The sequence below is a fragment of the Mugil cephalus genome, chromosome 14 (genome assembly GCF_022458985.1).
Source record: "Mugil cephalus isolate CIBA_MC_2020 chromosome 14, CIBA_Mcephalus_1.1, whole genome shotgun sequence".
NCBI classification, from domain to species: domain Eukaryota; kingdom Metazoa; phylum Chordata; class Actinopteri; order Mugiliformes; family Mugilidae; genus Mugil; species Mugil cephalus.
Window position 1 is genome coordinate 23256356 of NC_061783.1, and position 11166 is coordinate 23267521.

The following is an 11166-nucleotide window of genomic DNA, read 5'->3' on the forward strand; positions in this document are numbered from 1 at the left end:
AACTAGACATACATTAGTAGAGTTAATTATACTCTGCATAGAGTTAATCCATTATAATTAACTCTCAGTCGATAAAAGGTTGTTGTCAAAACCGAGTGTTAAAAGAAAGTGTCACTAAATCAAAGCTCTGGGTGTTAATGTTTAAATATTAACTCCGAACTTCTTACTCTAAACTCTGATTTAACACCTCAAGTGTTAAATAGCCACAGAGCCACGGAAACTTTACTCTTCATGCTGTTACTAACCACCCGAACACCTGCTTAATGAGCTAGAGGTTAGCATGGTTAGCATGGTTAGCATGCATGCCTGGCCTCACTGTAACATAGAAAGTGAGTAACGGCAGTAAACGGTACGTTTGGCTTGACGTTTTGTCTGAGTGGGACGAGTCATGCACTTTCTAACCATAGATATAAAACGTGATAAGATGATGCTAATGGTTGCTAACTTGCATGCTAAAGTGGTGCTAACACTACATACATTCATTGTGCCTTACTGTTGCATGTTCTAATATTTGTGGTGCAATTTTGAAAATAAATGGTTTCATAAAATGTGATAAGATGATGCTAATGGTTCGGAGTTGCTAGCTAGCATGCCAAAGTGGTGCTAACGCTACACCGTGCCTTATTGTTGTATGTTCTAATATTTGTGGTGCAAGTTTGAAAATAAATGTTTTTGAACTGCCAAACATGAAAACCTTTTTATTTTAGTAGTTTGTTTTCCAAGTATTTTTTTTTTTTTTTGTAGGATTATATGAGAATTATATTGACACCTGTTAAGTGTTATGGGAGTAACACTTGTGTAGTTAAGAAATAGTCCTCTGAGAGAGTTAATTGCTAACACTACATAAAAGTGTTTAAACTAACACTGGTTGGTGTTAGGCAGTGATAAATTTAACTACAAGAAGAGTCAAATTTACACTAACTTAGTGTGAAGGTACCAACACTCGAAAAAGTTTTGTGATCTTTGTGATCATTCTTAGTGAAATTCATATTAAAGACTGAATGATTATTGATCACAAACATTTATGATGTTGATCTGTGTCTTCATTTTCTCTTTTGATGGAATTCAAGAGAGAAAACTGTGATCGAGCATGAAGCTGAGGTCAAAGGTCATCATTGGTTTATCTCTTAATGACAGTTAAATAGGAGTGAGAGACAGAAAATCCACCTTGACTTTGCATGTGATTAATACCTGCCTGAGATTTGGTGGATATAAAATGGAAATGATAAAATTTGACACTGGGAAAATAGCCTCTCTATGATTATTCAATATTTTAAGTCACTTCTTTTGTGACTTATAATAAATTATGTCTTTTAACATGCAGTGTATGATCTCTATGAAGTTTTTAACCAACGTCTGGTTTGTGTGTTCAGTGAACTGTATCAGTCTCTGCAGTAGCTTCCAGCTGCAACAGTCACTTCAGTTTCTGTTCAGTCTGACTGAGGGAGGTTTTTGTACGACGCCTTTTCACTGTGTGAACGAGTATTTGCTGTTGATGTAGAATTCACCCATGCAGTAATAAACTGCTGTATCTTCAGTCTGGACTCCACTGATGGTCAGAGTGAAGTCAGAGTTTGATCCACTGCCTGAAAAACGACCTGGAATCCCTGATGCTCTAGTGCTAGCACGATAAATGAGAAGTTTAGGAACTCCTCCATCTCTCTGTTGGTACCAGGCTAAATAGTTTCCATTAATATTCTGACTGGTTCTACATCTGATGGTGACGGTTCCTCCCAGACCAGGCCTCTGGACTCTGAGGACACAGAGACTAAAACATAAAGCAGCTTGATGGTATTGTGGGCTTCATTTCAGAGGGACGGATGTTGATAGAGGAGAGGAGTTTGATTCTCTGGACTTTACCTGTGAAGCAGCAGCAGAGGAGAGTCCAGATGAGGACGCAGATCAAAGTCATGTTTTTGATGAGGAGGATTTCTGTGGCTTCTGTTGTCATGAAGGACAGCTGTCAGTCATCCAGTCTTCAACTCTCAGGACTATAAACTCTCCCAGAGCACTGGAGCATGGTGCTGCTGATGCAAAGTCACTCTCTATGGAAATGCTCTGAGTCTATTAAAATGTGTCAGTGATGATATTTTAGAACACCGTCTGTGAATCAATGATGTCTAACATACTCTATTATCACGTGGTGCTGATATTTTCCTGTATTTCTGTAGCAGACAGTTTAAGAATACAATAAATAAAAATTAAATGAGTATAAACTAAAATTGAATACGTTATATCTCCACGGAGTCATAGAAGGACCTCTGCAGCGCGGTCTAACTTTAGAAGGACTTAATTGTTCTTAGCAGGTAGAGTCTGCTCTGGTATAGTGTGGTCAGACCAGTCTAGTTTTGTGTTCAAGTCAGTTTTTGTTTCTGCAGAAATCCAATACCAGCTCCTTAGTTTCACCCACATTCAGCTGGCGGCAGTTTTCCTGGTCACAGACTAGAAAGTCTCTGATGAGTCCTCTGTAATCTCCATCTTCCCCAGCCGAGATAAGGCCAAGTCCACAGAGTATTTCTGCAGATTAAAACTGGTTCAGAGGTGTTTAAAATCATCATTGTAGACAGAGAAGTGGAAGGGAGCCAAGACAGTTCCCTGAGGACGACCACATCCAATTATTTAATATATTTAATTTAATGAAGGTTTAAGACAATCATCTCCCAGAGATTATTCATTGGTTTCTTTTTCTTTGAGTTATCTATAATTCTGAATATTCCTGATGTCCGTGAAGTTACTCAGTCATCCAGGTCATGGTAATCCAAAAGGGATTTAAAGATACAAATGGACTTGTAGAGATTCTTGAAGGTGTTTCTCCACTCATCCAAGTAGTTTCTTCCATTGTAAGAGTCACATTCAGCCTCTCGCTGACAATTCATAGGTAAGTGGTTTAGACACAGCAGTCCCCTCTTAACAAAAGATAAGTATCCAGTTAATGGAAAAATCAGTAGCATCAGTTTCCGTTCTAACAGAATCAAGTCAAGCAAGTTTCTGAAGGTTTTTAATTAGTGTTTCATGTTTAAACCTCAACCTTCCAGCATTTTGTTAGAACTGAAGAAGCTACTGGGACAAAACGTCTTTGTAAATGCCTTTTGCAAGATTCCTGATGCTGATCTTAGTCTTAGTCATGTTTTCTTGATGTTGTTGAGACACTTGTGATTCACGGTGAAGTTGAGGTCAAAGGTCATGACCAAGCTTTGTCACATTTACTGTCCAGCTCTGTCTTTGCTTTAATCACCAGCAAACCAGATAAGAACTAAACTTATAAAGACATAAGGAGAGATGGAAAAATAGTGGGATGTAAATCATTGTTCAATGTTGGATATGTCACAGTGTGTGAACTTCTATATTTGTGAGCATCAATATATTAGATTTTGGTGGTGGATATGTGAGAAAAGAAACTATATTCTGACTGTTCATCAATGGTATGTGATGTTTCATTGTCATCATGAGATGATTTGTTTAGAAAAGATTTCGGTTTAAGTAGGAATTATTTATAAAAGTGAAGGACAAAATGAAAAACTGGACAATGAATGTGTTAGTGTTCAGTGAACTGTATCAGTCTCTGCAGTAGCTTCCAGCTGCAACAGTCACTTCAGTTTCTGTTCAGTCTGACTGAGGGAGGTTTTTGTACGACGCTTTTTCACTGTGTGAACACACGCTGACTGTTGATCCAGTGATAACTGTGACAGTAATAAACTGCTGCATCTTCAGTCTGGACTCCACTGATGGTCAGAGTGAAGTCAGAGTTTGATCCACTGCCTGAAAAACGACCTGGAATCCCTGATGCTCGATAGCTAGTACCATAAAAGAGAAGTTTAGGAACTCCTCCATCTCTCTGTTGGTACCAGGCTAAAAGGTGGTAGTTGCTCCAAACATGGACATTCTGACTGATTCTACATCTGATGGTGACGGTTCCTCCCAGACCAGACCTCACTGATCCAGGCTGAGTCACTGTGACCTGGCCTCTGGACTCTGAGAATACAGAGACAAAAACATAAAGCAGCTTGATGGTTTTGTGGGCTTCATTTCAGAGGGACGGATGTTGATAGAGGAGAGGAGTTTTATTCTCTGGACTTTACCTGTGAAGCAGCAGCAGAGGAGAGTCCAGATGAGGACGCAGATCAAAGTCATGTTTTTGATGAGGAGGATTTCTGTGGCTTCTGTTGTCATGAAGGACAGCTGTCAGTCATCCAGTCTTCAACTCTCAGGACTATAAACTCTCCCAGAGCACTGGAGCATGGTGCTGCTGATGCAAAGTCACTCTCTATGGAAATGCTCTGAGTCACTCCAACAGGGACTTGGATCACTCTGATCATGATGTTGATCAATGGATCAATCACTTCATTCTTGGATATTGATCAGAAATGTGTCAGTGTTCATTTGTTTGTCTGTGACTTGAGGTCGACTGAAATAAATGATATATTTTTAATAATTCTCTTCATACAGATGTCAGCGTAACACTTGGAGTTAAATTAAATTAGTATTTTAATCATCAGATTTACTATAATCTCAGATAGACATATGTTTGATACTTATTCATATTGGAAAGATTAAATAAAGACCTTTTCTATTAAATATTATCATTTACTTGCCTTAACAATATTATGATAGTGATTATATTAATTAACTTTCACAATAAATAAAATAATCCAAATGATGTGAATCTGTTTTCAACACTTTAAGCACTAATGTCATAAACTCTGATCTGACAATGAGTTTATTGAGTTTGTTTGTTTCAGAGTCAGAGAGCCGTGTCTCTCTACAGTCAGAGGTTTTTGTACGGCGCCTCAATGAGTTTGTATCACTGTGGTACACGTTCGGTGGAGGAACCAGACTGGAAGTTGGAAGTAAGTCAAACTTAAATCTGTTTTATTTTAGGAGCTATTCTCTCGTTTTATTTCATTGACTTTTTGTTCAGGAAAACTAAACATCTTTCAATGTAATATTGTTATATTTCTATGTCTGCAACAAGACATAAAGTTGACGTCAGATATTTCAAACTTACATCAATGAATCTAAAACATTAGTGTGGTTCAGAGGATAAATCCTTCTTTGTGGTTTTAATGGTGAAGTTGAATTTTGAGGGCTTGTAGGTTTAGTTCAGTCTGACAGAGTCAGAGAGCCGTGTCTCTCTACAGTCAGAGGTTTTTGTACGGCGCCTCAATGAGTTTGTATCACTGTGGTTGACGTTCGGTGGAGGAACCAGACTGGAAGTTGGAAGTAAGTTTCTACTGTATTTAATACTAAATACTAGATTGTAGATTCATCTTTTTTAGTCTTGATGTGTTCTCTCTCCTCATGGAGGCTAACTCAGATCAGCTTTGATCACGTTTGATTTTCACATTTGTGTCAAAGTGAAATTTCAAAGCTTGAAGTGTAGAAACGATCAAAGTTGATTCCTCCTATGATCAGTTTCTAATGTGACATCAAAATAACTGTTGTTAGGATGGATTCAATCTGACATTCTTCAAGTCAAACTGGACAGAGTGAAGATAAAGATGGGGATTTGTAAATGTCTTTTTATTTCACGTTGACTTTGAAATCATGTCGACAGTTTGTTAAATCACGAAGATCATTTTGTGGCAGTGAGCTGCTTTTCTCTGCTTGTTTCCACTAAATCCTTTAAAGTCATGTATGGTTGACATGTTGATGATGTTGAAGCCAAAGTTTTCTTGGAAATGTTGAGACATGTGCTTGTTTAGTTTCCAGTGTAGTTGGACATATTTCAGGTCAAAGTGGATGATGATTGTCTCTGTGCTGATATGCATGAGAGCTTGTTTCACTACTTCTAAATAATAAAGATCTGCTCATCAACTCACTTCTTCTCATGTCGACTCTTTTCTATCATTTTCTCTCAGTGATGAGGAGAAAAACTGAGATGATCAAACAGTTTGTGACTGAGTAAAGGAAGTGTAAGGTTCCATCATTTCTATCTCTATCCAGAATCCTGTTGATAAACTCAGTGAAACAAAGTCAACGTCCAGATATTTTAGTCTCAATCAATCTGAACGTCTCATGTCTCTAAAAGGTTTCTGATCCAGTCAGAGCAGATCTTCCTGGAATCATGAATAAACCTCTGTGAACACCTCATGATAAATCATCCAGTCATCTCACTGTTTCATTCATTAAGTCATAAGTAGAATCTCACTGATCACTTCATTTTGTGCAAACATTAAACCAACATGTGTTCCTAATATTTTAACATAGTAGTTAGTGGGCTAGGCTAAATAACAGAAACCCCTTAATTCCAGCAGCACAGAGATCATCCAGGTGAACTCGGATACTGTAGTGAAAGGGAAGTTGAAGTGGAGAGAGTTGTGGAGCATGAAGGCTAACAGGATTAGATTAATGATCAGTGCTATTTATGATGTGCTGCCATCTCCCCAGAACCTAAACCGGTGGTTAAGGGAGTATGCTGCCTGCCCAATGTGTTCTAGTGTATGTACACTTAGGCTATACACATTCCACCAGGTTGATGGGTTAGTCTCTCCAAAGTTTCATATACCTGGCATCACAACCATGTACTGAAATGCATAGCAGCTACAATTGAGGAAAAACGGGTAGAACTCAATTCCTTACCTGCTAGAAAGGAAAATAGGCATATTATGTTTCTACAGGAGGGAGAAATGGCCAGACCGGAGGTGAAGGCCGACTTAAACGGACAGCTGATTGTAACAGCGCAGATAGTGAGCACCCGATTGAGACCAGACCTGCTGTTGTGACTGGAAGTAGAGAAGGTAGTGTATTTTATTGAACTTACTGTCCCATGTGAAGACAGAGTTGAAGAGGCTAATGAGCTCAAGAGAGCTAAATATGCAGAGATGGCTGAGCAGCGGGGGTGGAGGTGGGTTGCCATGGATTTGTGGCAAAATCCACCATTTCTCTCCTGTGCAACCTGGGCTTTCGTGGGAGAGAACAGAGAGTCACAGTAAACAACGTCCCTGGTCCCTATGTCCCTGGCAGCAGAGCTTGCAAGTGAGTGACTGTGGCTAAGAAGGAGACATCCTAGCTGGGGAGCATGCTAAAGGTAAGGCTAAGTGGTTTTAGTAGTTAGTAGTACGGCTAAGCTAATCTCTTGGTTGAAGGTCTCACTGGTAATTCTTGTTGAGGTTTTGTGGGCCTAAATGAATTAAACATTGGTGAAAGAGGGTCCCCATTTGAATTCCCCATTGATGTGCTGCATACTGCCTACTGCTGTTGGCTAGGTAGCAGTGTCTTCTTGTTGGTTGCTAGTTGGTAGCTGACTGCTCGCTAGTTAGTTTTTCACTTGGACTGGACTTTTAAATTTTGCATCGGATTTTGTCACAAGGGATTGAAAGATGTCATCCTGTGTGATAATGAATGCTGTTTCTACATCAACTCAGGATTATTTAGATTAGAATGACTTCACTGGTGTACCTAATGAACTGGAAAGGGAGTGTATTTATCAGCCACATTCAGTTTCCAGAGTGTCTCATGTGTTCATGTGTTCACTGAATGTGCATTTTACTTTTCACATGACAAGAAAAGTCTCCAAATGATTTTCTAAATCAGAAATAACAGCAAAGAATCATCAGCATAAACATATAGAAAACCACTGTGGACTAAACGAACCTTTCAAATATTCACTTCCTGCTGTGAATGAACAAAGGTCAGAGGTCAGTTTTGATATTCAGGCCATTGTTTCGATCAGAATCAGAATAACTTTGTTGATCCCATGGGGAAATTACTTTTCGTTACAGCAGCTCCAACCCAAAGTGTACCAGTGTTAAGAACAAAGAGCAATCAGAATAAGAAAGAGGCAGTAAGAACTAGAAAACGGGAGCTAATGCCGGGGGTACCGTCTCTGTCAACATGGGAATTAGCTCACTTTGCCTACATTTAGCACAATTAGCGTATGGTTAGCACAGTTAGCTTACAGTGAGCACAGTTAACCTGCAGTTAACACACTTAACTGACATTTATCACGGTTAGCTTACGGTTAGCACAGTTAGCCTACATTTAGTTCAGTAAACCCACATGTCACACACTTGACCCACATGTCGCACGGTTAGCACACTTATCCCACATTTAGCACAGTTAGCATAAGGTTAGCACAGTTAGCTTACAGTTAGCCTGCGTGTGAGAGAGTAATGCACGCTTTCGCGCACATGTTTGTACATCCTATTACTCTTCCTGAGTGTAAGTTTCCTGTGTGTTTGTGTGTGTATGTGTGTATGTGTGTGGCGCCTGTGTGTGTGTATGTAGCTCTAATAATGCTTGTGCGCATGTGTGTGTAACTGTAATCACAAAATGACCTGCGTGTGTGTGTGTGTGTGGGTGGGTGGGTGTTTGAGGAGGGCGCACTTGCATGCGCATGTGTGTGTATCTGTAATTACAAAGTTACCTGTGTGGGTGGGGAGGTGTGTGTATTGATGTGTGTTGTTGTAACATTAATGTGTGGGACACAGGGATCAGCTGTATTAACAGCAGAGACATCTGATTAATGAACTGGTCTCAGCTGTGGCTCAGGCCTGAGGGTCAGGGGTTGCCGTGGCAACTCACAGTGGTCGTCAATGACGACAGAAGCACACGGAGCCGGGACACAGAAAAGAGCTAGATTTCCCCCCTTTTCGCTGGTCTCACATTTGGGCTTACTGTGACAAAACCGTAGCTCCTATCCGAAAAACAAGCAGACCGTGGGCATTGTAAGACCTTCCCGAAGACTTTGATATGTTGTTTGTCCTCCTAGAATAAACATTTTTTTGGACACACTCGTGAGTTAAAAACAAACGTCTCTTCTCCTTTTCTCAGAAAATCTTTGCATTGGAGTGAGTGGAGAGCAGACAGGTACTTTACCGCGAACAGATGCTTTGCAGTTTAAATTCTGTACGTCTCACTGCTTTGCCGAGCACATTGTGAGAGACACAACAGGTTTGGCTACAACTGTGGAAAAAATCATGTGTCTAGTGTGTAAGTTGTGTCCAGGACGAGCGTGGAAAGAGAAAAATTTCAGACGATCTCCCACTGTAAGTACCAACATTCCGCACTCTAAAACGAAATTTTTCGAAAAAGATCATTGTCATCGAACAGTGACTGATCAACAACGATAAGACCTATCAAAACGAGGAAATAATACACCAATACAAAAGGCTTGTGTCTACACAATAATTAAGAGAATGTAAAAAATATAGGAAATATATGTATAACATTATGTACAAGTGAAGTGAACCTGTGTTCTGAGTTATTGCTCTGCAGTGAAAAAAAAAATATTGCACAAACCACAAGACAAAAAACAAACAAACAAAAAAAACCACCAAAAATATAAAATATGAAGAGAGTTTTATGTCAATCAGTGTTGTGATGTCACGTCTTCAAAATGTGAGAAATCAAATTTTAGTTTCAAACCTGCAGTGCTTTACTTTTAATATGTTTAACTAAATTATATTGTTCAGCTGGAGAAATATTTGATCACATCCTAACAACTGTGCCGATATCAAACATCTGTTGGTTTAGTTTTAGTGCAGCTGTTGATCAGTTCCTCTTCAGCTGAGGGAGGTTTTTGTACGACGGTTTTTCACTGTGTGTACACCCACTGACTGTTGACATTGAATTCACCCATACAGTAATAAACTGCTGCATCTTCAGTCTGGACTCCACTGATGGTCAGAGTGAAGTCAGTGTTTCTTCCACCATCTGTAAAACGATTTGGCGTCCCCGATACTCGGTTTCCAACATAGTAAAATAGAAGTTTAGGTACTCCTCCATCTCTCTGTTGGTACCAGGCTAAGTCTTCTCCATCATCTACTCTGTGACTGGTTCTACATCTGATGGTGACGGTTCCTCCCAGAGCAGACCTCACTGATCCAGGCTGAGTCACTGTGACCTGGCCTCTGGACTCTGAGGATACAGAGACAAAAACATAAAGCAGCTTGATGGTTTTGTGGGCTTCATTTCAGAGGGACGGATGTTGATAGAGGAGAGGAGTTTGATTCTCTGGACTTTACCTGTGAAGCAGCAGCAGAGGAGAGTCCAGATGAGGACGCAGATCAAAGTCATGTTTTTGATGAGGAGGATTTCTGTGGCTTCTGTTGTCATGAAGGACAGCTGTCAGTCATCCAGTCTTCAACTCTCAGGACTATAAACTCTCCCAGAGCACTGGAGCATGGTGCTGCTGATGCAAAGTCACTCTCTATGGAAATGCTCTGACTCTCTTCTGGTGTCTTTTTCCATTTGTGTGGTTATATGGTCAGGTGTAATGTAAATTTTCTTAAGTGTAAGTTTTTTGTTTTTTTTTAAGTCTCCTGTTATTTTCTGAATGGTTCAATTTAGAATAGTATTGAACAGAAAATCAACATAAGTAACAGCAGCAGTAAGAGTAGGGCCAAAGGAAAAGGAAGACTGGTAATATATATCAGACTGTATTAAAATGTATGTCTGTGCAAAAGAGCTGAGTGGTTGTTGTTCAGTGGTGGTTGTTCAGAACTATGCCCAGTTGACCCGACATCTTCACTATTTTTTTTGACAAAGGAGCATTTAAACATTTAATCAGTGGTGCTGTACAGTCTGATGACTGTGTGGACAAAGGACCTCCTGATCCTCTCAGTCCTGTAGTGTAGTGAGAGAAGCCTCCTGCTATTGCTGCATCTCTGCCCCTCCAGGATGTCATGAAGGTGGGGCTGTCCAGTGTCTTAGTGTTACGGTCCCCTGGCATTCAAAACAATAGACTGGAGCTCGACTGGCGCACTTTTTATTTATCATCAGGCACCGTGAAACTAAAACACACACATGAAAGATTCCCTTTACAAAATGACACATTAAAGTACTCCACAACAAGTTCAAATTATAATCCCGTTACTCATCAATAATCATACAATTTAACAATACTTCACTGTAGTCACATACACATTTATAACACGCCAAACATTTACCTCACTTCGCCTACCAAGGGCGTAAACTCTGCAGTCCAACAAGTACCGGGTCCATCTCAAGTCTCTTCTGGCAGTAAACAAACAACACAATTAAATGACTAAACATACTTTTACGTACCATACTCGTTCATTCTCTAGATCTCCACAACCCCGTGGCTACCCTGGCAAAGTGTGGCAGGCATACATCAATCAAAGCACGTGTGCATAACAAACAAAAGCAGCATGTGACCACACTGGTACCCCTACACTGTTTTTGGGGCAGCTGAGGATACCCAGG

General features: G+C 40.0%; 2 gene segments (V, D, J or C); both read right to left on the reverse strand.

Moving 5' to 3' along the window:
- Positions 1–3592: 3592 nt before the first annotated feature.
- On the reverse strand, positions 3593–4131 carry LOC125020418. The segment is given in 2 exon segments: positions 3593–3972; positions 4080–4131. Coding segments are annotated over 2 exon segments (384 nt in total).
- Positions 4132–9535: 5404 nt separating this feature from the next.
- Positions 9536–10017, reverse strand: LOC125020316. The segment is given in 2 exon segments: positions 9536–9858; positions 9966–10017. Coding segments are annotated over 2 exon segments (375 nt in total).
- Between the last annotated feature and the right edge of the window lie 1149 nt (positions 10018–11166).